Genomic DNA, 27,023 nt, shown 5'->3' with positions numbered 1-27,023 from the left:
TGCACTCCCGCCCACCTGCTCACTGCCACTTCCCCACCCCCACCTGCAGCCTAACCCTTCCCCTGCCACTTCCCTACCTTCACACCCACCACTGCTGCTCCTTCCCACCTGCCTGCCCACCACTCGAGCAGCATGCAGTTCCCAGCAGCATGGCCAGGACTGCAAAACACAGCAGGAGCCAGTCTGGCCTCTATGGTTCCCAGCTGGCTCCTGCTGCACTGTACAGTCCCAGACATGCAGCCAAGAACTTCATGCTGCTAGCTGTGCTGGACTGGCTCCAGCCTCACGTGGTTCCTGGCTTCACGGCCAGGACCACAGGACTCAGCAGGAGCTGGGCCAGCCTGGCCCCCATGGTTCCTGGCTGGCTCTATGCTGCACTGTGCAGTCCCAGCCATGTAGCCGGGAACTGTGTAGCACCAAAGCCAGTCTGGCTGCATGGCCAGCATGAGCCAGACAGGAATCACCGGGGCTGGCTAGGCTGGCTCCTACTGCATCCTGCAGTCCCAGCCATGCAGCCAGGAATGATGTGGTGCTGGCCAGGCTGGGGTGGCTCCTGCTGCACCAGCAATCCGCCCCCGTACTCTCTCCACTGGTTCTTATCTGAGTTTCCACTCTCAGATGGAGGGAGGGTGGGAGAACAGCCCCATGGTCACCAGGCCAGAAGCCTCTGCTAGACAGAAGCTTCTGGTTGGGGGCTGGGGGTGAGTCAGGGCTGGGCAGACCTTGCTGCTGCTGCTGCTGCTAGGTCCTGCTGCTGGGTCCTCCTGCTCCTGGTGCCTCATCAGTTTTTAAACAGGCAGCCACCAGCAGGTAATAATTTTCAAAATTTTAGAGGGGCACTGCAGGCTGGACAGAATGGCCTGGTTGGCTGGATCTGGCCCACAAGCCATATTTTGCCTGCCCCATATTTAAGGGCAGCTTTGAGATCAGAACACAACCTTGGACAAGTTGATTCTTTCTAAAAATACAACACTGATGGCATATTTCTCCTACCTACAATACATCAGAAATGTTCTTCTTTTCAAGCAGTGCTTTAACAAAAATCTATTCTTTAATTTAGTACACAGCATTATCTTATGTCAAATTGTTGTTCTTAGATGGTGCAGACCAGGGCTGGAGACAGCAGGGCAAAGGGTGAATGAATGAGGAGCACTGCAGGGCAATAAGTGAAGTCAGCCATGCTTAAAACGTAAACCCATAAAATGCATAAACAACTATACTTGAATTATATTTCGAGGACCAAATCTTTTATGCAATGCAGTGCCGTAAGGATAAGACTGAGCTCTGAGCAGGTATATATAGGGCAAGTATGAAATAAAAAATTCCCTTTCCATACTGTATGCAGCTGATCCTAATGAGTGGAATAGATTCTACTTTGATTTAGGGTAGTGTTAAACATTACAATGTGCACAAGCTAATTTTGTGCAGTGCTTAGCGTTAGCACGTGCTGTGAGCAGTTATACATTAAGGGTTAATAATCACTCTGACATGCATTGCTCTGAGTGACCACTAGGGAGCTGGTGAGCAGGGCCATGTCTAGGGCTAGGGACAGAAATTACACATAAACCAATATAAGAGATCAGAATTTGGTTCAAATCTGTAGCATAACAGAAGTTCAATAAACATAAACCATATTTAAAATGACTGAAACTGCTTTAAGATAAACCTGGATGAATGTAGTATCAGACTTAACTGATTTAGGTTAAATCAGTGTATTGAACTTTTGTACCAGATCCCTTCCAAGTTCAAGTTAACTCACAGTCCCCCAGTGTTCCGAGATGCTTTGCACTTCCCCCACAAGCCTCCTCCCCTCCCACCTCACCTAGGATGGGCAAGTTAGCCTTGGCCCAAGCTATCTGCTCCAGCCAAACAGGGAGGCATGCTTTAGCTTCTGGCCTGAGACACTGCAGTCATGTGGCTGCAATTCCAGAATCAAAAGTGAATGTTCACTTGCTTATCAGTTCAATCTATGAAGCTTAGACTAACCTGCAACAATTCAACTGATTCAGCCTCAGGTTTTTTGACTGTCTGTATTTAGTCTAGGAGATCCCAGACTCCCCCCTGCCTCCTCGTCCCAGCCCCCAGGGCTCACCCCACAATTTTCCAGTTCTCTACTCACCTGCAACTGCCAACTCTCCCCAGCTCTCTGTCACTCCAGGACACCAGAGTTCAGGAGGACAGACCATCCATGTTGGGAGAAGGCTGAAAGCTGTGCATCCTAGGATACTGGAGAACTGCTCCTAGCTCATATTGGCCCTGTGAAGCAGACTAATGTCACTGCTATACAAGCTGTCTAACACAAGCTGGAGATGATCCTTAGCCAAAGAGATGTAACTCAGATTCTCAGAACCCGCTTAGATCTTTTCCTGCCTTAACAGGCAGACATTCCTGTCCTAAGAGCATTTGACACATTGGAAAGGTAACATGTAACAGCAGCCTTACTCAGCTTGCCTTCGTCAGGCTCCAAGTAGGAGAAGATAGAAGGATATCTTGGTTCCTGCCTCTTTACTAGACAGACTGTCTATATCTAACCTTCATTTTACCCTTCCTGCTGCTATGCAGAGCTACATAGTGGCTCCTAGCTCTACATTTTGCACATGTATTGCATAGCTCCCCAAAATATTACCTCTCTTAGGGAGCCTACATAACTGCTTAGATAGGCTTAGGATTTGACCCTGAAGAAAGAAGTCTCTGGGTGTGTCTACACATGCATTTATGCTGGCTTAAATGTACTGTGCAGTAAGCAGGAATAAGCAGACATCTACCTGTGCAGACTTTAAAGCACATTAATGATGCGTATGGTCTGACTTGGGACTAAAATTAGTCTCGAGTCAGTACACATACAGTGTTACTGTGCAGTAAGGCATCTACATGTGACTTACTACACAGTAACTAATCAGTTGTAAATTTGATACTGTTATGACGCAGGTATCAAATTTATGCTCAAGTCGGTGTAAGTCATCATATTTACTGTACAGTATGGGTGTGCACGTGTAGATGCATGCCCATTCTGCACAGTAATTTTGGTTACTGTGCAGTAAATGTGCACATGTAGACTGACTGAGTCTGCCCTCTGAGTCTTAAAAATAGTTTGACAAGACTAGGAACCTTAATGCGAACAAATCTGTTTCTTAGGTCTGCATGATCTGTACTGTCTCATTACATTCTGGGCTTGGTAAGCCAATATTTTTTCCCACATGAAAAAAATCAGTTGAAAATAAAGCAGAATGAAGTGAGGCAGTGGTGACATTGTCAGGTTTTAGCTAAGGGCTTGAAAACCCAAAACTACTGTTTTTGTGTTTGGGGCATCCAAAAAACAAACATTTTCTTTTAAAACAATCACACATTGGAATTGAATGAATGATGGGGCTCCATGTGCAGCACGGGAGCTGGCTGAGGCATGAAGGGCTGTTTGTGCCTCAGCCAGCTGCTTTACAGCATGTGGAGCCCTGTTGGAGCAGCCAGCCCAGGGCTGCTCCAAGGGGGATCCTCATGCTTGAAGCTGGGTCACAAGGATGCTTTAGCATAGGGAATGCCTGCCAGCTAGCCTCACACTGAAGCATTCTCGTGCCCCAGCCAGCTCCTTTGCAGCACATGGAGCCTGGTCAGAGTAGCCCTGGGCTGGCGGGCTGACAACCTGGGTCCCTTGCCAGCTTGGGTTGCTCCCACTGGTCTCCATGTACTACTGCACCTGAATAAACTCTTGAGTTTATTATTCCCGGATTTTTTGCTCCTGGGCACACGTTCAAATGGCATGCCTGGGAGAAAAACTCCAAAGCGATAATGTCCAGGGTTTATTTGTGCATATTAATTGCACATGTAGACCCACCCACTGACACACAAGCAATTCTACACCCTACAAAAAAATTATTCATGTTAATTTTTGCAGCATTGGTCCCACATGTGTTAAGGGAAGTGCTATGGGATGAATTCTGCATTTGCCAAAGATACTAAATAGCAAGCTAAGTAACTGATGTTTCAGAAAAGCAGTAATTAATTTCCAGTAATATTTGTAATGTCTTTTGTTTCACTTAAGCTTTAAAGAGTGTTTCATTATGGCTTTATTTGCATGTTCCTCATTTGATATCATACCCTGCTGAATAGAGTAGGTTGTTTTGCCTTCAAACAAGGCAATCAGTTAAAAAAAGCATATGAAATATGTGTTTCTAGATGAAAGGGAAGAAACACAGCCAAAAAAAAAAGTGCCTAAACTGAGTAAAAGTAGGAATGGAAAAGGAAACTCTTTGTGCATAATTCCCACTGGGGACTCTTATTGCAGGTGCTTTTTTAATAATCTTTTCAAAAGATGTGGAGCGGAGGATAGATGAGCATCTTACAGTTCAAATTTTCAGTTCCTTGCAAGTCTGTAGGTTTATTATAGGTGACTCTTTCCCCAAGATTTGGCTCCTGAGCCACCTTGATACCCACTAGGAAGCAGGGGTGAAATTGCTACAAAAAGAATAATCTCAGACCAACCACATGGGCAGATTCATCATTCAGTCAGTCAGTGAAGCTATTCTTTATTTCTAAACCCAAAGGAGCTGGAAGACACTCTGAGTCTGAAGTTAACTTTTGCAAAATGCTGTTTTCTCTAGTCATCAGAAGCATATTTGGTATTTCATAGCTTTTTAGTTAAGTCTTTTGGGGAAATCAGTAAGAGGTGTCTCTCGTTAGACACTTTTAACATGTTTTAAATATCTAACAGTCATTGCTATTTGGGATATATACAATTTCTTTGATTATAAACTGGAATGAAAGGTGACCACAGTAAACATGCATATCAGCTATTAAGTGTCCTTATTGCTTATTTGGCAAAAAAAAGTTTTTCAGTCACATCTGTAATACATCAATCTTTACAATCATGCTAATTTTCACCAAATTTGCTGTTACTACAGTAAAGTATGCCCAAGCATTGTGACCACTCTGTTTTCCTGGAAAAGGTCAATTAACAATACCTATTACAAAGCATAGTCTGCTGGGAATTCCTTCTAAAGAAATCAATATGTTAGGCACTTTGCAGAGAATAAAGGTAGATTGAATAAAGATAGATTCCACTCCTGGCAGAATTTGCAACCCTAACACACATACAGAAAGAATGACAGGTCTACTAAATTCAGCATGTCTTATGGTTCCACAATTTTTATATGGATTTTTAGCCAAGTTTTTGCAGAAGGGAATAATAGGATATATAGGCCTTTGTGAGAGGGTTATTGATAGGTGAGACTTGATACAGGAGGTGGGCTCAGCTGCAATAGAGATCCTGTCTATTCCATCTATCCCAGTGTTTCTCAACCAGTTGGACATGTCCCACTGGTGGCACTCGAAGGTCATGTAGGTGGGACTTGAACTCATTGCCTGATTGAAAAAGTCAGTAGTTTGTACTTCAAACAGATGAATCAACAGATATCTTGAACAGTGCAATTTTGTGGGGTTTTGTTTTTATCATAGTGGGACCAGGTTTTTTTGACAAAATGGTTGGTGGGATGTAGGGTGCAAGGGGTTGACAACTGCTGATCTGGCCCATAGTCTAATAACCCCAGGGGCCACTCATGCATTGCATTCCATCTTCCCATATTGCTCCATCTTACGTGGTATTATTTATTGACTTTAGATCCCAGTAGCACCAGCTATGTTATGTTAGCTGGCCACTTTATGTCTGGTCTACTTTTTGGTCTGCAGCCTTCTCCCAGACTGAAGACAACAGTTTCTATAGGCATTTACCAGATATGTCCAAGCAGGTGATATGCAGGAGGTGATATGCAGGTACACCAGATATGTCCAGATGTTTATAGTGGTATTTCATTTTAATCATAGATTTGGAGTTTTTTAATCAGAGAGTTTGCAATTTTTATCAGAGAATTTGTGATTTTGAAACAGAAAAAAACAGCATTCCTGAAATGATCTCAGCCTTTTCTAGCAATCACCATCATCACCTTATCCTGCTGAAACAGGGCTATAGAACTGGATCTTTAACTGGATCTTTATCTTTAAGATCTCCTAATCTTTCCAACCGTCAACCATGAACAAACTGTGGCAGTCTTCACCACTCTCGTCCTTGATGGTGGGGGTATAGGAGTTTGTTTCTAGTGCCATAACCAAACCTGCCTGTGACAGTCCTCCATTACTATTATCATCACCAATCTGAATGTTTCAGTGGCCTGTCATCATATAAATAGCGTTCTTTAGGGCAGTGTTTAAGGACTTCTTGACCTGATTTCCTTTTCCTTAGGATCTTTTGAATAGACGTATACAGTTCTCTACTAGGTATTTCTAGCTGAGTTACAGCTCCTTTGTATTAGTGGTGCTATTATACCCCAGGTAAAATGCAACTTCCAAACATTAACCCAAAAGAGAAGAGGACAGAGAAAAATACTAAATATTAATTTTCTGGTGAAAGATGGGTAATTTATTCTAGTTCCATCTGTGAGATGGGAATATATGTTATAGACCAACACTAGAACATCTCAACCTCTCCTCCCAAAGAGGTGGACTGTTTGGTCCCAAACCCCCATATATTCCCATGAATGAGGGGGAAGCTATGGCTTCTGTGCACAAGTTGTATGCCTTTGCATCAGTAAAAAACAGAAGTCTTGATTTACAGGCTTATGAATTATAAAGCCAGAAGGGACCATTAGTTTGATTTCCTGCATAACACAGGCCAAGGACTTCCCTGAATTAACTGTTGTTTGAACTAGAGCATGCACTTGTGACAGCCATTCAGTCTTGATCTTAAAATTGCTAGTGATGAAGAATCCATTACATTAAAGCCAACTGAATTTAAACTTATCCAGTAGCAATGAAATTACAAATGTTTACATTTAATATATTCTCCCAATTAAAACCTGATATGCTGGGTACTGTTACTTGAATAAAAACTCCTGCACCTTTGGAGAATTGAGGACTCAATAAATATTAATGCAATGAGCTATATAACATATTGAAAAGGACAGCTGGCTCAGGAGGGTTCATCTGCTTGGCTTACTCTCATTTTCTGTTTATATAAAGACAATATTTCAAGAACTTATCTGCCAGAGGGTTTAACAGATACAGTTGAGATTTGATTTTTCCCCTTCTACCTGATCATTTCTGGCATTTACCTACTGTATGTGAAAAATTGAGAAAAAGTAGCAAAATGTTTTTTTTTTAATAAAATATTTCAACTGTTATGGGGAGAAAGAACTAAAGAGATACAAGAACAGTGAAGCTGTAAAAGAGAAAAGCATGCCTGCTTGTAGCAATCAGCTATTGTTTGAGGGCATGCTGAGAAATTCCTTTGTGTTTAGTATGACTGTTAGGCAAACCATTTGTGGTCATACAAAAAATAAGAGTTGGAAAAAGGATCAGGAAACAGTAAGACAATGGACAAACATCAGTCCACTTTAAGGCTAGGGACAGACATTGAACGTAACCGGTTTAAGTGATCAGAAACTGTTTTAAACCTGTAACATATATGATGTCCAGTGCACATAAACCAGTTTGAAAATGGCTGAAAGCAGTTTGAGATAAACCTGATTGAATGTAGTGTCAGACTTACCTGATTTGGCTCAAACCGGTTTATGCAATGTCTGTCCCAGTCCTTTTACTGTTTAAGTTAAACACCCCCTAGCATCTTGGCATGCTCTCTGGACTGAGTGAGGCTCTCTGCTTCACAGCAGGGCTGGTCCCTCCCCTCTGCTTCCTGGCTGCAGCTCCAGCAAAGACTGCAAGCTGCTCCCCAGCTCTCCTTTACCACACTCTGCTAAGCAGGAATTCCCGGCTGCCTTGCTGAGAGGTCTGTGTATTAGCTAGCAGACCACATGCTGGCTACAGTCTGTGCTGAATCGACAGGCAGAAACAACAGGTAGCAGGTAATGTGCCTCTGTTGTTTTCTTAATGGGGTGATAAATACTGTTATCATTTCCCTTCTGGGCTAATCAGAGAATCCTGCAAGGGCCTGGTCATGCCTCCCTCAGCTCAGTGGTGTGGAAGAAAGGGAGGGCTGCTCTAGCATCTCCCAGCTTTTAGCCTCAGCCACTGCAGGCTTGTGCCTACATTTCTAGGATGTCTGTACAGTTACAAAGTGATTTAGCCTAGCCAGGTTAGACTAACCTGCAAAGATTGAATCAAATCAGGCTCAGGATTTTTGAATGTCTGTCCCTAGCCTAAAGGGGTGGGAGAACCACCACCTGACATGCACATTAGCTGTTACAAATTAACTGTTACATAGCCTGATTCTGAATGAAACAGAGTTAAAGGTGACACAGTCTTGCTATACTTACATCACTACAGGAGCAAATAAATGCAACAGTTACATCATAACAGCCTATATAATTTCCATTTTAAATCCATATGGTTTTTTCATTTGCCTAAATCCATGTTTATTCGTCATGTAGAATTTATTTTAGCTTTATACATGCACATGTGACTGAAGTAAATATATGGACAATACAATAGTGCCATATACTAGATTTTAACAGTTCTTTTATTTTTATAGCACTTTCCACTCATGGTGCTTGGGTCAGGTCCCGGAGGACAGGAAAAGGGCCAGTGTGTGTGATCCCTATTTTCAAGAAAGGGAGGAAGGAGGATCTAAGTAATCATAGGCCAGGCAGTCTCACCTCCATCCTTGGAAAAGTCTTTGAAAAGATTATTAAGGATCCTATTTGTGCAAGTCCAGCAGGAAAAATAATGCAACCGGGCAACCAGCATGGATTCACAGCAGGCAGATCATGCCTGACTAATCTGGTCTCATTTTATGACCAGGTCACAAAATGCTTAGACACAGGAGTAGATGTGGATGTCATTTTTTCAGATTTTAGGAAGGCCTTCGATACTGTAGCTCATCCCATTCTCATAAATAAATTAAGAGGCTGTGAGTTGGATGTTTACATGGTCTGGTGGGTGTCAAGTTGGCTTGGGGGTCACACTCAAAGATTGGTAGTAGATGGGTCAATATCAACCTGGAAGGATGTAAGTAGTGGGGTCCCTCAGGGCTCAGTCCTTGGACCTGTACTCTTCAGTGTCTTCATCAGTGACTTGGATGTGGGCATGAAGTGTACTCTGTCCAAGTTTGTGGATGATACTAAATTGTGGGGGGAAGCGCACACTCTGGAGGGTAGGAAACAATTGGAGGCAGACCTGGACAGGTTGGATAAGTGGGCAGAACATAGTAGGATGCAATACAACAAAGACAAATGCAGCATGCTGCACCTAGGGCATAAAAATATCCAGCACACGTACTGGCTAGGAAGTGACCCTCTCAGCAGCACAGAAGTGGAAAGGGATCTTGGAGTCATAGTGGACTCCAAGGTGAACATGAGTCATCAGTGTGGTGAAATCATCAGCAAAGCTAACCGCATGACAGCAGATGCATGCAAAGCAGATGCATGACAAACAGATCCAAGGAGGTGATACTTCCCCTCTATGCGGCATTGGTCAGACTGCACTTGGAATACTGCATCCAGTTTTGGGCACCATACTATAAGAAGGATGTGGATAACCTTGTGAGAGTCCAGAGGGGGGCTACTCATATGGTTAAGGGTTTACAGGTCAGGCCCTATGAGGGGAGACTAAGGGACCTGGACCTCTTCAGCCTCTGCAAGAGAAGGTTGAGAAGTGATCTTGTGGTCGCCCACAAATTCATTAGGGGGGTGCAGCAAGGAACTGGAGATGCTCTGTTCACCAGGGCACCTCTTGGGATAACAAGGAGCAATGGCCACAAACTGACAGAGAGCAGATTTAGGCTAGATATCAGGAAGAACTTCTTCATGGTGAGGGTGGCCAAAACTTTGAATGGGCTTCCAGGGCAGGTAGTGCTCTCTCTCCCCTACCTTGTGGGTCTTTAAGGGAAGGCTGGATAGGCATCCTACTGGGGTCACCCTTTCCTGCCCAGGGCAGGGGTTGGACTTCATGATCTGTTGAAGTCCCTTCCAACCCTAGCATCTATGAAGCTATGAATCTAAAACACCAGGTTTTTCATTTTGATTTTTTTTTTGTTTAATCTTTTATTGGAGAGTGAGAAACCTAGTTTTGGAAGCCTTACTTTTAAAACAAAAATATGAATAGGTGTAAAACATCATACTATATTAGTGCAGCTAGTTGTAACATTGATTAACTGGAGCAGAATTACCCACTTTTAAAGCATTTTTACATAAAAAGAAAATGTTTAATTTCATTTTATCACCTAAGCTGACAGTTCATGTCCTCTTCTGATTTTTCTTAAATTTATCGTATCACAATTTGCTGCATTTTGGGATATCATTCACTGCTGCAATTCAGGTACAGTCATCAGGTGCTGATGTAGCATTTGTCCTCCTGACAAAAATGCTGGAGACATCCTTCAGTGATTTTTGGCCAGCTTCCCAAACTCTACAGGCATTTGAGCTCCCAGGGGTCAAGTCTTAGAGAAGTGATTTATCACTACAAAATGGGCTGCAAAAACAGGTCCCATTGAAAACATTTGCCACCATCCAGAATTGCTGTGCTCAATTACAATGTATCTAAACCACCATTCAATGTAGGATTATGCTTTCCCTCTCTCGGTGGATTTATTTTTTGATCAAATAAACTATTAATTTAATTATTATCATTCATCAGCATAATAAAGGGATCACAAATAGGTTTTGGACAGAGCTGATTATTTTGTAAAAAATTGTTTTGCTATTTAATATTTATCCAGAATCCTTTTGACAAACCTTCTGTCACAGACATTAAATAGAACATTATAAAGCAGTAGTGTGGAAATACAGCTGGATACTCAGGGCACGGGGCAGTGACAACTGCCAGTAGCTGCCACAATTGCCCTTGTGATTGCACAGTTGCCAGCAACAGCCACATTTTTTGCCTCCCCTCAAGTTGGCACCTAGGGCAACTGTCTCATTCACCCTGCTCTAGTTATACCACTATTATAAAGTAAATACATTTAATATGGTAGACAACTCTGGGCTTACAGTTATCAATTATACCTTATTTTATCACATACAGCATACTGCAGGATGTAATACAGAATTTGTTTCTGAAAGGCAGAATAAAGAAAACAAATCTTTGTATTAGGTAGCTAAGTAGCAGTAGTTAGGTAGCTGAGCCTGCTCGTTGTTTTGCTCCCTGAGAATCATTGCAGGTTTTACTTTTGGTTTCATGCAGAGTAGCAGAAACTGTTTTTACTGTAATTTGCACATATAATGTGCACTCCAATTTCCAGCAATTATTTTTGGGGAAACTGTCCATATTGTATGTAAGAAAATATGGTAGTTTGTCTTGTAGTTCTGAAGGTTTCACTGAACTAGTGCTTTTTGTTCAGTGGTTCAGGTAGTTATAAAATGTGACTTCATATTTAAAATAAGATTTGTTTTGTAAGGACATCACATCACTGACATGATACCATATCCAAGTACTAGTTTATTATGCTTTGCTTTATAGTTTGCTTGCTCATTTCTGTTATTTTCATTTCATATTAATTACTGAACAAATTCTTAATAATTTTAGCAACTGTCTTCTGCATATCACAGTGCAAATGTTCTGCAAAGTCACAAACATGCTACTTTCTTTACCACAACAAATGAATAAATTAAGAATGATATTATGGCTAGTCCAATTTTGTATGCATCACCTGTTCTCGCTGAATTTATTATTGAATGAGACCAACTTCTTGGCTAAGTACAGACAGTCAAAAAGCCTGAGCCTGAATCAATTCAGTCTTCGCAGATTAATCTAGCTATGTAGCTCAAACTGATAAGCAAATGAAGAGACATTCATTTTTGATTCCAGAAATGCAGCTACATGCCTGCAGTGGCCCAGGCCAGAAGCTGGGAGATGCTTGAGCACACCTCCCAGCTTGGGCCAAGGCTAGCCTGCCCACCTAGCAAAGGGGGCTTCCAGGGGCGGTGTCTCCGGGGACACTGGGAAACTGTGAGTTACCTTGAATCTGGAGGGGATCTGGGACAACAGTTCAGTAAACCAATTTAACCTAAATCAGTTAAGTCTGATACTACATCCATCCAGGTTTATCTTAAGCCAATCTTAGCCTTTTTGAAAGCAGTTTATGTGCACTGAACTTTTCCTAGCCCTGTTTTGTTACAAATTTGAATCGTTTTCCCATCACTTACACTGGTTTATGTGTAATTTCTGTCCCTAGCCCTTATGACCTGCAGCCCTACTACCTCCACCACTGGTCTTGTTAGACCTCATACATTAAGAAGCATCAAGCCTCGTCATTATTTGGAAGGAAAGGCAACATAAGGCAATGATGGTGATTTTAGGAGAGACACATTTTCTTATGAGTCAATGCCAAACCAATTTCCCCACACATTTTTACATAGCACTGAGATACTGAAGGCTTCATGTCTAGCATTAGCAATAACATTGATGTGGTTCTTTTGCATTCCACTCCAGAGATGGCTCTGTAATAATTATGATTTAAGTGCTTTTTATAGATGCAGTGCAGATACCTTATTACTTGATTTGATGTGAAAGGCACTGTATAAATATAATTGTTTCACCTCATGTTGCTGTTTTATTCAGTTTGGGAATTTAGTTTTCTATGCACACGTGAAGTTATGCAACTACATCAGTAGTAAAACTCATTCTTTGGTTTTGTACCTAATGAGATTGTTCAATAACTTGTAGATTTTAATGTAAAGAAAGATTTGGGAATAACACCCTGGGCATAATTATTTCTGAAGCAGCAGTGCATTCAGCAAGTGCCCTAATTGTGTCAGCATTGCAATAGCTATAGTTTAATTTGTATTTTGACTAAATCATAATTTTAAAGAAGCATGCGGTCTGACTGTCAGAGAAGTTATCTGCATGTTCAACTCTCAGTTAATTACCTAAAAAGCATAAAAATAATTTTAACATGTTTTAAAAATCTAAGTCATTGTTATGTAGTATATATACAATTCATTTAACAGAAACAAAAGTCACTTTGAGGTTTTGTTTATTGTGTCTGCATGGGAGATGCACAGGATGTATTTGTACCATAATGTCAGTGAACCTTTTCTCACAGATAAAGGACTGTTTCGTTTGTTTAATGGAGGCTGGGCATTCTTAATACTCTTGCCTGTTAATGATTTGCTTTATATTAGGACTATATACTTGGTTAGTGATTCTTATAATAAAAAATGTAAATGTCTCCTTCCTTTTGAAATAAAAAATGTAAATGCCCCCTCCCCTTTTGCAATGCCTGGTTATCTTTAAATGCTAAAATTAAAAATATATTGACTTTCTTAAAGAAAATAGTAATTGTTCTTCAGTTCTGGTGTTTTTATCTTATAAAGTCAACATAAGTAGAACAGGAGAGTACCAGAGCTGGTATAAACAGACAAAGCTTCATAGATTTTATAAATGGACTCAAGCCATTAAATTGTAATTTAGGAAGGCCTAAATATACCATCTACATTTCAAGTGTTATTTTTGGTTAAATTTGGTTAAAAAAAACCCATACGTAATATTTAACAGTGTTGTATATGTTTTGGTTTGTTTTCTAGTTTATGATCATATTGTTTTGTTGTCAGTATTATTTATTTTTAAGTCAACGTAGATAATTTCTGTAAACACAAAAAATTATAATAACAGTTATGTTGAGTTGCACTTTCACTGACCTCTCACATGTACTTTAGTTCATTTCAACTTGACAATAAACTTCAACCTACAGTATTTACAGTGGCAAGAGTTCTGTGGCTTTCTCAGGTATTTTGGGGACGGAGAGTGGCTGTTCAGGATTGATGAGGCTCCTTTTACTGTTTAGGGCTGGTTGATGTTCACTGACTAGTCTAAGACTATTTATTAGCAAACTGGACAGCATCTGCATTTCAAATGGTGGGAATGTGAGCCTTCTGATTGGGTATTTGTTCTATGGTCATTTGTACAATGTAACCAATATGATCAGCAAATAACTGACAAAAGAACTTTTAAAAAAAAACTTAGGAGGAGGTATTGTGTTGAGTCCTACTTTTAAGATTTGGGGTTCAGATAAAGAAATATTATTCTTCCATAAGTTTTATCTTAAAACTTGTCCCTCTATAATAAATCCTTTGGTCTTTCAATGCCTACCTTCCTCCTTAGTTAAGTGGAAAGATGGTCTATTACACTGACCTAGGACTGAGAAGACTGTGATTAAATCTGCAGTTCTGCCTTTATTTCCTATATCATCCTGAGCAGGTCACTTTCGGTACATCTACCTAGTTAGGGTGTGAATGTGGTTCATGTCAGCTGAGCTAGATTTAAACCTGTTAGCCTATGTGTTGATAGCAATTAGCCAGGGGAGTATAGAACCCAACAACATTTACCCAAGAATGTGGGTAAATCTCAAGGCAACTAGTCCATACTAAACTCTGTATTGCTACAGACACAATGGAACTGACACCAAATCATCGGTGTCACTGAAATTGACACATCTGCATTTTACATGCAATAGATAAGTTACATCGAGATCAGTATGTTTGTGTATAAGGGAGAAAGTGAAAGGAAGTGGATTGTAGTGAGCGTGAATTGAAGGATGAGAAGAGGCTTGAGAAAGACAGCTCTAGATAAGACCTATAGTAAAGTTCTGATCTAAGATAAGGATCTGAGATTGTGTGGGAGAAAAAGGAGGAAGGGGAGTGAGGACAAATACGTGTGTAGAACATTGGAGAAGCGAGGGAGAAAGACGCAGGAAAATGTGAGCAAGAAGAGTGGGTTGAAATATGAAGAATGGTAGGAACAAGGAGAGACAGTAAAAAGAAAAGTAGCTTTGATTGGAAAATGTTGCAAGAATATATTTGATATACTTGTGAGAAGGGGTGTGCGAAGCAGGCAGCATTCAATTCAGATTCAGATTCGGCCCAATTTGGGAGACAGTGATTCGATTCACTGATTTGGATCGCTGTCCTGATTTGATTTGGAAAAATATGAATCTGAAGATTTGATTCCAATTTGGAGAATCAATGATTCAGTCATACAGACAGCTTTATATGTTTTTTCTATGTACCTCAGAGTACCAGGCACAACTCATGAACACTAATGGTGGGGCAAATGGAGTATCCCACAGGGCCCCGCCATGCCCTCCCAGCTTGGCAGTCAGCTGCGAGGTGACCCCAGGTGCCTCCCAAGACCCAGGAGGCACCAGTTGCTGAGCCAGGGGGCAGTCCCCCGCACGCTCCGCAGTGGATCCAGAAGTGGACCAAAAGTACTTCTGGTCCACTTCCAGGTCCACTGCCGAGCACACAGGGAACCACTTGATGCGCACATGGGATGCTCCATCCACCCCACCACCTCAGCATTCGTGTTCCTCAAGGTATGTAGAAAAAACGTATAAAGCTGTATCTATGGCTGAATCATCGAATCTCTCTGAATCCAATAGGAGGCTTTGGATTCAATTCAGAGAGATTAATGGGTCTCTGGATTTGACTTGGATTCAGAGATTTGGCTGCTGAATTGGGCCAAATCTCCTCTGTATCAAATCAGCGACTGAAGCTTTACACAGCCCTACTTGTTAGGTATATATTAGGTATACATAATGCACATAAAAGTGTCCATTGATTGGTTATACTCCAACTGTATTCATCCAAACATGTAGCTAATTAGGACGGTGCAGACATCTGTAATAAATCCCTGGTACAATTTGCATTTTATCTTGCATTATATTTGATGAGAGATGAGAACAGAATGGTGAGCACTTTCAGTCATATATTTACAATACTCACATAATATATATTTTATATAAAGCAAATATGGCCTGGTTGGTGGCAGGCAGGGACAACTGCTCACTATGCAAAATATGGTCCTTTCATTGTTGCTTTAATCTGCCATCCCTTACCAGTTTGTTTCACCAACCTGTCACACCTTGCCAAATGCCAACTTTATAAGTAGACTTTGGACTTCATAGCTGAACAGAACCTAGTTTGAAAGGATCTTGAATCCTAACTGAGGGGCTGTACTACAGTGACTTGGTGCACTATCTTTTAATTTACTTGATACAATCTTCAAAATGAGTCTACAGTCTGTTTTTCTTTTACCATCTACTGAAACACGTGTTAATAATAAATATTTTTCCCTGTCTAGCTGTACCCCATAAAATAGGGCGGATAATTGATGGAAGTCCTGCTGACCGCTGTGCAAAACTAAAAGTCGGAGACCGGATCTTAGCTGTGAATGGCCAATCTATTATTAATATGCCTCATGCAGATATTGTGAAGCTAATTAAAGATGCAGGTCTTAGTGTAACACTTCGCATCATCCCTCAGGAGGGTAAGTGTAAAGCCTAGAAGGAAAGTTATGAGCCTCCAATTAGTTTGAATTGCATCACTATTTCAAAGTGGGGGTTTTGTTACACATGCACACAACTAGGACATGCAGGATGTGCAGGTTGTAAATGCCCCAGCATTCTCGGACTGCCTGTCTTGAGAATGCTTACTGGTATATCCTCAAAGCCACTTTAAAGCAGATACATTTCCCTACTTGGGCCTGTAGTGCATGCTAAGTGGGCAGGGCAAACCCTAAGTGACTCACAAGAAGAAAGGACTTGGTTCTGCCCAAACTTTCATGTTCTGTTTTCATGTACACCTGTGACTGCTAAATGGATGTAAGTTAGTATCTTGGTACAAAGGGGGAATTCTCACTGATCATTTTTTGCAAAGATCTGATCACACAGCATGCAAGTTATGGGAGAAGTAAACCCTAAAGTATTTGGGTCTTAGGATTGAAACTGGACAGACTCATTGTTCTGGGCATCACCTTACAAACTAATCAGTGGTTACTTTGATGTTAGCTTCATGTTTCTTGATTTCAAAGAGCTGCAGTCCCAATATATGAAGTCTGCTGCATCAATGAGATTGTGGTTTTAAATCCCAGTTTCAGAATACCAGTGTGGCTAGGAATGTCAAATACAAAAAGCAGCGTGATTACTTGCTGATCTGTCTTCTATTTAGATGACCTTCACCTCTCAGCGCTATCACTTTAACAGCCACTGAATATTATATATGGAAATTGGCAGTCACTGGCCATGGATAATAGCTGCACCAAATTATCTGCTTCACTAAATGTATCCAATTCAAAGAAATACATATAAAAGTAAAAGAACAGCAAAGTTCTGCTCCTTTAAATAGTAACATTTATATTCCAGTTCAAATTTGCTCAGACTTGTACTGAAATAGTTTTAAATTTAGTGAAATACATTACCCAGAGGTCAATTTTATAAATATCTACACAGATGTGTCATGTAGTATCTAATCAACACTGTTCAGTTAAGTCATACAGGCATTTAACAATAATCCAGATAGATCCAACTACAGTAGGTTACCTTAAGCAGCAGAGAAAGCAGAGGCACACCTGAAATGGTTGGGTGCTACAAAGGATGGGAGTGGGGAGGGCTCAGGAGCAGTTGCTGAGAATAGATTAGAGCAGGGACAGGCAATTATTTTGCATGGGGGGCCGCTTACTGAGTTTTGGCAAGGCATTGAGGGCCGTATGGCAGGCAGCCCAGGACAGATTAATATTAATTTTCTAAATTTTTTAGGGGCCCCGCAGGCTGGGTAGAATGGCTTGGCAGGCCGCATCCAGCCCACGGGCCGCATTTCGCCCACCCCTAGATTAGGGGTTAGAACATAGATGTCACATGGCTCAGTTTCCTTGCTGTCTCACTGGTTGACACTGGGCTTAACCTCAAATGTCAGTTTTCCCACTTATAAAACAGGGATAATATCCAATAGCTACATAAAGGAAGTGCAGACATAAGTGGCTATATAAATGCAAAACAGTAGTATTGTGTGATTTGGCTACTTTGTCTATAATTGTGATTTTCTAGAATAGACTCAGCGGACCACATTTTCAAAACCTGCCTCTAAAATTTCAAAACATAATGAGACCTGCACTGTAAATCGTGCTGGAAGTGCCCCCTGCAGCGGCTCCTTTAATATTTTTCATTTTACTGCTTTCCCCGTCCACCCCTGATTGGCGAAGGGATCCCACCAGCCAGGCCATTTGCCACTGATCACCAGGGAAGCGAAAATTGTGGCATATTTAAAACCATCAATTGGGTATGCTGGGGGACAACAGCTAAATGAAAAACATTAAAGAAGCCACTGTGGGGGCAATTCCAATGCGATTACAGAGACCCCTAGCAATTAGACATCTAAGGCCCCTGGTCACACATTACACTTAAGACATCCTAAGCTGCGACCCAGCCATACAGTCACTCAATTAATCACATGATAAAATGAATAATAAACCACAAAGCTATTCCACAAAAAATGTATAACAGCTTTGTGGATGGTTCCTATCATGCCATTAATTGAATGTGTGGCCATCATGATCCCAGACTTCTCCTGCACTGGTAATAAGGCATGAAGGGATCTGATGCATGATCTCAGAATCACGCCTCCTATCGGTCATGTGTGGCATTACGGAAGTACGATTGTGTGGATCCTGCATTTGATCCCATCACACCTTTTACCTGCATGTCTGGAAGGGCCCTAAACATTCAATCAGTATTGATTGCACCTGTAAATTCAGGTTCAGCCCTAAATTCTTGGAGTACAAACTTCAAGGCCTTTTTCAACAAATTGGCAAAAATTAAACTATCCCCAAGAATCCAAACTTTTTAAACGATCATAAAATAAATGAGCACAGCTAGGAAACTATATAGATAGGAGGTAAAGGCTAGAAATCTAGTAAAAATTAGAATAATTGAAAGTGCTAAGGAGACCATAATCAGATCAAGCCCAAGACCAAGATCTCACATGCACACAGCCAGTCTCGAGCTCACAAAACACACACTTACAGTTTTAAATTAGGACTCCTATTTGTCCAGCCGCAAATGGGAGCAAGGAGTCTAAAGGCCTTTTGACCAATTCCCTGCATTATGAGAAGTAGCCTCTGGAGCTGCTGCATTCCCTTTTACACTTGTAAAAGGGAATGCTACACAGAGCTACACAGGTTGTTTTCCCTAGGTCATCCATGTCCATATCTATTATACTTGGCAGCTGGCTTTGCACAGGCTTAGCATATGCTTTTACCCCCAATTTCCAAAGCAGGAGAAAACCTGCACTGTTCATGGCAGATCCCCTTTCTAAATCTCTCCTTGTCCATTGTATTCTGTTCCCCACCTTTCATCTTCATTGTCTTTTCAGATGGGAGGCTGCTTGGGAAAATGACCCTGGTTTTCTACATGTATCTGTAGAGATCTTGGCATGTTGCATGCTACTGTGAAATTAATAATAGTTGTAGCTGGGTATTTTAAATGCATCTAGGTTAGTTTCACTATCCATAGCCCAACTTGCAAGCTCCTATAATAAGATTAAACCTTTCTCTAAAAGGGTCTATGGGAAAACATTAGTTGATTTGAAAAAGAGCAGGAGAAGCCACAAATAGATCAGCATTTTAGATCTTGTTGCAACAGTTTGTCATCCCGTAACTGTAATGAAAGCAGTAAAATTTTTCATTCTCCCCAAATGAAAGTTTCCAAATATCAATATTTCTAGGCTTTTAAAAGAAACTATGAAACATGGAAGCCATTTACCCAGTTTGATTGGGTTTTAAATAACAGATGTGTCAGCTGGAGTTATAGAAGTGACCAGGATTCCAGATCTCAGGGAATATCAAATGAAGCTTAGTCGGTTCAGAAGTCTTCAAATCTAATTATAAGCCAAGATAATAAAAGCAACAAAACGTAAATTTTCAGAGGTAGAATGTGACAAAAAATGATTATTGTCTACCTTTGCCCTTTATTAAATACCACATGGTGACAGCTCTTTAATCTCCAGCTTCCCATTATGCAGAGTTGAACAGTCCAGCTTCAGCACCAAGCTCAGAGAAACAGAGCCCCATGGCACAGCAGCACAGCCCGATGGCTCAGCAGAGTCCACTAGCACAGCAGAGCCCAGTAGCACAGCACAGCCCTGTAGCACAGCCACCACCTCCACAACCACTCCAGTTACAAGGACATGAAAACAGGTAAGAACCACTGCTCCCTATTCTGTCTCCTTTAAGTCCAGTTTGAGATCATGGCCTAAGTGGTCTCCCCTCTGTTTCTAACTATTGTGATCTGGGATGTTGCTTGTTGGCAACTTTGACCCAGCATTCAAGTGGTAACATGCATAGTATAGAATTAAATGTAAGCAAATTAAAGTGCATTAAAGTGACAAGCATTGTTTGTCTACAGGTAAGAAATATATCAGCCTAATCGAAGATCTAGCAATGCTTTCCTAAAATGAGATGTACTATGTTCAAGTGTAAGACCCTCAGAATTAATTTTTTGCTAGAAAACTGAACAACATAATAGTATCATTTGCTAATAACTTCATCCTAGCAAAATCTATTTTTTGTTACAAAACAGGTTTATACCTATTAAGCTCACAGGAATGGAGATGTTTTAGTAAATTTAAGAACTAACCCCCCTATCTTCTGTTAAATAAAACACTGCTGCCAAGAACATATTTTTCACTTACAGCAGGCTTTATCTACAGCAAATCAATTTCATCCAAATGATTTTTCCTATTTCATGTATAATTTGTGTGTACATATTGTGACTGAATGATACAGCAAATTAGGGAAGAATTTTGTGGCCAGCTACTTTAAGAGCAAAATGTATTTAAAATAGATCTAGATTGAAGAATAACATACTAGTTTGTACATTTTCTACTTTCCAGTCAACACACTGTTATTCTTAGATTTATTTTTTTCCTGTCAAATAAAGCTGATTACACTACCTGCCCTTATGCTCAACTTGACAAATTAATATATGTCCTTGGCCCATAAACAGTAAAGGCCATTTCTAGCATTTCTGCGCTCTGTTTGATAAAGGAATGATATTCAGTTTTGCCTTTGGTGTTATGCACTGTAAGTCACCTGTGTTTAATACCCCTATCATATGAACCAAAATGCCTACCTCCAATATTTCTACAGGTTTTAAGTTTATTTTTCTCATATTTCATTAGACACCAAACTAAATTTGTCCAGTTCTCAGAAGAGCTGTGCTTCTCACGAAGTCTAATCTTACAACAATTTTCAGTCCCACTTGGGCCAACTTCATCCTAGTTATAAATGTCCGCAAGATTGTAACCCTTCTGTGACATATGAACTATATATATTTTTTTTAAATTCTGAAACGATGTCTTTTCCAGCATTTTACTGGAAGTCCAGTAAAGTATGTTTGTTAATAAATCCATTAGCATAGTCAGCAAGAGCTACTGTGGATTCAATTTGTAAATAACTGCATCACCCTTTAGGATACAGATATATCAGTATATTACGAACACTGTATTAGCCATTGTCTATAATGGCTAGTGTCCCAGGAAAGAAACGTGTTATTATTAATTGATAGTATGGCATTTTACTAGCTGTCAATGTTCACATGTTGCAATGTGTTTATATAATTATGAACACAGAAAGGTTGTTTTTCTTTGTCATCCAAGGTTAACACACTAACTGATGTTTAAATTTATAAACAATGTTTTTGTTATTAAAAACTCACTATTATAATAATTCTGTATTCTACAATTTTGCTACAGGAAATCACTATACTAAAAAGTAAGGAAGCTAAGAAGATTGCAAATAAAAAAGTAGATACTATTATGAATACAGTGTACAGATTTTGACAGTACATATATCAGTATATATTTGCAGCCTTTCAGGAAAGTCTACAGGAAATAAATAGGGTTTTTTATTCCTTTTCTTTATGTCTCTATTTGGAAATATAGCTAATAATGTCTAGTTTTTAGGTATTACACTATAACAATGACATTTCTTTGTTGTAGTTTAAAAAAGAGACATCAACAACACTATAAAACTTATTTTGATGAAGAAATAAGCAGATACAAAATAATGCTCAGCCTAATTTCAGCTGCTGAATGCATTCATTGGTGTCTTTTTTCATAGAGGACAGTGTGTACATGATTTCATTCAGTGCATCAACAGCTTGCTGAAGCTTTAATAAGGGCATCCTGAAATATACATCAAACAAATACAAGTGTTAGATTATGAAAGAGTCTTCTAAGTCATGATTTTAGTTAAGTCAAAATTAGACACCTCTTACAGAAGTGCCTGAACAGCACATTCAGGGTCTGCTTTAAGGCATGTTCAATATGTTACACAACTAAAGCATTTAAAATGACATTATGAACTGGATTCCTTTTTTCTTCTTTAAGTAGAGCGCTATATAATAATTCACCAATGCCCATTTGGACAAATATGCACTGCTTGCTTTTCTGAGGAAGTATAATATCTTTGGAAGATTGTAGGCCTCAATTTCTTTTATCTATTACCAGTTAAAACAATGTTTTATACATTATTAAATCCTCATTAACCAAAATCTGTTTTCTCCATTCATAAATGTGCATTGTATGACACATCTACACTCAAGTACTACCATGACTTACTAGGAACGGCTATCATAGGATCTTTTAGTAAGAGCACTTAATATTCCCTATATTAATGGCAACTATATCAAATATTTCTTTTTATTAACAACGTAATGGCTGGGCCAAAGAACATGTCCTTTCCTGAATTTAAGAGCTCACAGTAACAGTAGCTTATCTCAATAAAATACAGAGGCTGCAAATGTCTACGTCTCTTTAATATTTTAATACTTCACTTCCTCTATGCAATCTGAGTTCTGGAACAAAGCACTAAACAAGCAAATGTATTCTTTCCCTTTGTACTATATTTTCTTACATTAAATTTAGTCTTTGGGTTAGACAAGGTAACTGGGTCCTGTTTCAGCCCCTGCCACATTGGGCCTAGTCCTGCTCCCATTGAAGCTGATGGAAAAATTATGCTCAATGGTTTTGGCAAAGTCACCTAGCCACAAATTAGATAACTCAATTTTGCCCTGGAAAGCACAACTCAGACACAGGATCTGCTTCTCTATGAAGCCCAGCTTTATACAATTTTACACCTGAGTAGTCTCCTTTTAACCCTTGATACTGCATTTCATGCCTGCTTACAATTTGTTTTAGCCTCACACAGCTTTCTTAAAGTATAAAGCACCAAAATAATCATTCTAACTTACTCAGTTATAGGTCAGAAGTAAAAGCAAGACAAGATGTGAAACCTGACATCCGACAACCTCCGTTTACAGACTACCGACAGCCCTCAACAGACTACAGACAACCTCCATTAGACTACAGGCATCCGCCAGTAGTGGATTACCAGCAGCCACCACCTCTGGACTATCGGCAGCCACCTTTGATAGATTATAGGCAGCATTCTCCTGACACCAGGCAATACCCTCTCTCAGATTACAGGCAGCCCCAGGTACAAGCCAAAAGAATTACAGAGTTCAGAAAGTGCAGATTTTTAATTCACCTTAAGCTTTTTATGCTGAATTAGTATTTTCTTGCAAAATATATTAATTCCTAATTCATTAATATTTGTTGAAAGGTATGTAATATTTTATAATGCTGTAGCTACACCTATAACCAGGCCTTTTTAATATATATCAGAGAGTTAAAATACTTGTGAGAAAACCCACTTTCCAGAAGAGCCATATACCAACCATGCAAATAGTCTCTTACCACAGGCAAAGCCTTAAAGACTCGATCTCATCCTAACACAGTAAACCCTGTGGTATATCCAGACCAGATTTATAGATTCATAGACATTAGGGCTGGAAGGGACCTCAGAAGATCATCGAGTCCAGCCCCCTGCCCCAAGGGCAGGAAGTCAGCAGGGATCATAGGTTCCCAGCAAGATAAACATCCGAATGTCTCTTGAAGGTGTTCAAAGTAGGAGCTTGAACCACCTCTGGCGGCAGTCTAGCAGATAACTTGCAGATAGCAAGTCTACATAATATTCTATTGCTATAGAAAATGAAGATTATTTCAAACCAGAATAACTACAAAGAGCTTTATAAAAGTATCAAAGGATACTGTTCCTTATTCATAAGATGATTCTTGTATGTACTTGGACTTGCTATGAATAATCTATGCAAATCCAAACTTGTTGTATGCTAATTAGTCAGATGTCTGTTTTCACACCGAGCCCAATCTCACAACCTTCCAGAAATAAGCTTTATGTTAGTGTTTTCATTAATGTGAATCAAATCATTCTCATGTATTTCTAATGGATGTTAGGAAGGCAGGATTGGGACCAAAACTTAGATTTAAACAAATGACAAAAAGTGGGTAAAAATCGGCTTAAAAATATGGCAGAAAGATCATTAAATCAAAAGGCAACATGGTCTAAATTTTTGGAAGCCCTCAGAAAACACAACAGACCCAGAAAGCTCTCATAGGCTTCACTTTAAGGGACATGGGAAAATGTAAATACCTGTTGACTTTGTAATAATCACAGTAATGATTCATTTGCATATGATAATTGAGTAATTCAATACTCACATAGATATGCTGTAGGGTTTGACTTAACACAAACAAATCCATACATATAGTCATTTGGTTTTTCACTTTGTTTTTACCTATATAGGATTTTGATTATTTCACTGTTGACTTGGAGAAGGGAGCCAAAGGATTTGGATTTAGCATTCGAGGAGGAAGAGAGTACAAAATGGATTTGTATGTGTTGAGGTTAGCAGAAGATGGGCCAGCAATAAGAAATGGAAGGATGAGGGTGAGTAATTTAGCTGTTTAGAAACAGTCATATGGCTTAAATTCTAAGAAATATTTTGCATCAGGGTATTTTTGTGCAGATTGTGTATAAGAAAGAGTTATATTTTGTGACAATAGAAATGAATTGTTTTCTTTCCTCCTGTCAAACAAGGGCAACCACTTTTCACTATAGAAAAGCATTGAGGAAATAACATTAAATAGACAACAAGTCTGTATCACTTTTTTGTAAATGGCTTAGGTCATCTTTTATTACTAATAGCTGCTTGGGGAAAGGCTTGGAGAGGGGTTGCATTTTTCTCCATTTTATTTAACTCATATCTGAGTATGTTAAACCCTGTCCTCCCCAACAGAGTGTTTGTTGCTTCCTTAATCAAAATAATGGCATAATCAGTATTCATTTTCTAGCTCAAATATACAGGTAAAAAGTAGTTGGGGCATGAGATAGCGTCCAGACACTCAGAAGAACTGGGCTCAATTTCTGGCTCTTCCAAGGAGCTGATGTGACCTTGGGAAAACAAGTTTTCCTCTACTTTCCCCATCCCAGCCTCTACTTGTTATGTCTATTTAATTGTTAAAATTTTCTCTCCAGAGAGGAATATTTTCACTGTTCTCCTGTACAGCAGCTGGTACTACAAGACACTAATTTCTGTTGGGGCGTCTAGATGCTTATATAATAAAAAACCCATCAGTCCATAAAATGTGAAAAAATTGCAACATTCATTTAGAAAATTATACAAAATACAACTTCACTATATGTAGGAGGAATAATTTGACAAGAAAGTATATTTTTCATCCTTCCAGCTATTTGTAGAGAGTCACAATAAGCTTTAGATTTGCCTGTAAACACCAGCAATTTATTGATGAAAAAAAATGGGGGGGTGTGAAGTCAACCAGGCTAGTTCAGTTAAAATGACTAACCAGAAACAGCTTGTAAGCTTGTTTCACCAATATTATTATATTTATTCACATACTATACACATCTTTTTCCCAAAAAATAGCTTTAAGGAAAGTTCACAAGTTGTTTCTGGTCATTCATTTTAACTGAGCTGGCCTGGTTTGACTCCCTGTTTCCTGCCCCCCACACCCTTTTTTTTTTTTTGGTTCATCAAAGAACAACCACACAACCATTTCTTGCATGGGGAATGGGATGTGAAGCTAATGGGAAGACTCTGGCTGCACTTTGCAAGGCCAGAGCCTGCCGCCCTTTCAATGGCAAGAAAGAGTCTACCAATCCCCCATTGTTTTGTTAAGGAAAAATCTTTATTTGTTCATTCCACCTTCCCGAATTAAGGTGCATGTCTTATAGGGTAGGGGTGTATGGTATGTGAAAGATAAAGATGAGCAACAGAAAAAACATTGCTGTGCTAGAAGGATTTTTGTAGATGGTGTAGTTATAAATTCGTTTATCTACCTATGCCCCATGCAATCTCATCACCTTGCTTTCATCTTTTAAGAATACTGAGATTTATATTAACATAATATTACGTTGCAAAATTTCAGCATTCAGGTCAGGATTTTCTGAAATATTATTATGGTCCACATGTCAGTGTTAAGTTGCCCCTTTTATACAGATATGTAGGACTTAAGTCAGCCCTCAGTCATGCAACAGAGTACATAGCCCCAGCAGTGGCAGGTGCCTGGAGAAGTGTTGTGGCAAGACAAATCCTCCTACAAACTCCCCTTTGACTAGGAATTAGATTCAGCTAATACTGCCCAGTAACTCAAAAACACTGCTAGCTATATTTAGGATATGAGATGTACTTTGGTGTGTCAGTTAATATTTAAACCTTAAGTTTAAAATTTCTTTACATGTATATTTGTTCTTTCCTCTACTGTTGCATTATCATAATTAACTATGCTTAATAAAACATCAACCAGAATTCACATTATTACCTATGGTGTAATTAATGGTGAGGAAAGTGATAGTGTTGTATTTTAATGGTAACCTCTGGGTATGTAGTTGAGAATATATAACCATGGTTACAGAAACACAAAGGGCAACACTTTTAAAGAGTATCATTGCAAGTAATTTCCTGTATTTAACCAAAGGCCTGACCTGTAAAATTAAATGCAAAAATTGAATAGAATAATATCACAAGTATAAAATGGACCTTAGAGTTTATTGAATGAGTAATGCTATATCCATTTTACAGAATTAACTATAGTATATTAGTCTGTGGCTCTTTTCAGTCTCATTAGGAAATTTTTTATAACCTTCCATGAAAAATACTAATTTCTTAAACAATTATTGTACAACTGACCTGTTACAGTGACTGCACAAAGCCAACAATCACTGCTCCCAGATGTACACCTCTTCATGTCTCTTTTTTTCCCTCTCAAGTGTACTCCTTGGTGCACAAGTTGTACCGTCTCCTCTCCGCTCTTACTGAGACTGCACAGCTCTAACATTCTTACACTGGACCTCTGGGCTGCAGCTTTCTTATTTAACAGCCATTTACATGGATATACCCATTCATGTCTCTTTTTTTCCCTCTCAAGTGTACTCCT

At 39.7% G+C, this 27,023-nt stretch overlaps 1 protein-coding gene across 12 annotated transcripts in view; it reads left to right on the top strand.

Moving 5' to 3' along the window:
* MAGI2 (membrane associated guanylate kinase, WW and PDZ domain containing 2) overlaps positions 1–27,023 on the top strand; it is a 1,214,455-nt gene that overhangs the window by 1,127,851 nt on the left and 59,581 nt on the right. For 8 of the 12 annotated variants that reach the window (XM_019543629.1, XM_019543624.1, XM_019543625.1 and 5 more), the window contains 4 exons: positions 16,018–16,203; positions 19,716–19,905; positions 22,965–23,205; positions 24,373–24,516. In XM_019543629.1, coding sequence (XP_019399174.1) covers positions 16,018–16,203; positions 19,716–19,905; positions 22,965–23,205; positions 24,373–24,516 — 761 coding nt within the window. The remainder of the gene's footprint in view (positions 1–16,017; positions 16,204–19,715; positions 19,906–22,964; positions 23,206–24,372; positions 24,517–27,023) is intronic. The other 4 variants (XM_019543630.1, XM_019543628.1, XM_019543626.1 and 1 more) reach the window with 1 other exon arrangement.

The sequence above is a fragment of the Crocodylus porosus genome, unplaced genomic scaffold (genome assembly GCF_001723895.1).
Source record: "Crocodylus porosus isolate Cpor-Errol unplaced genomic scaffold, CroPor_comp1, whole genome shotgun sequence".
Lineage (NCBI taxonomy): Eukaryota > Metazoa > Chordata > Crocodylia > Crocodylidae > Crocodylus > Crocodylus porosus.
This window is presented reverse-complemented; position numbering and strand designations above follow the sequence as displayed.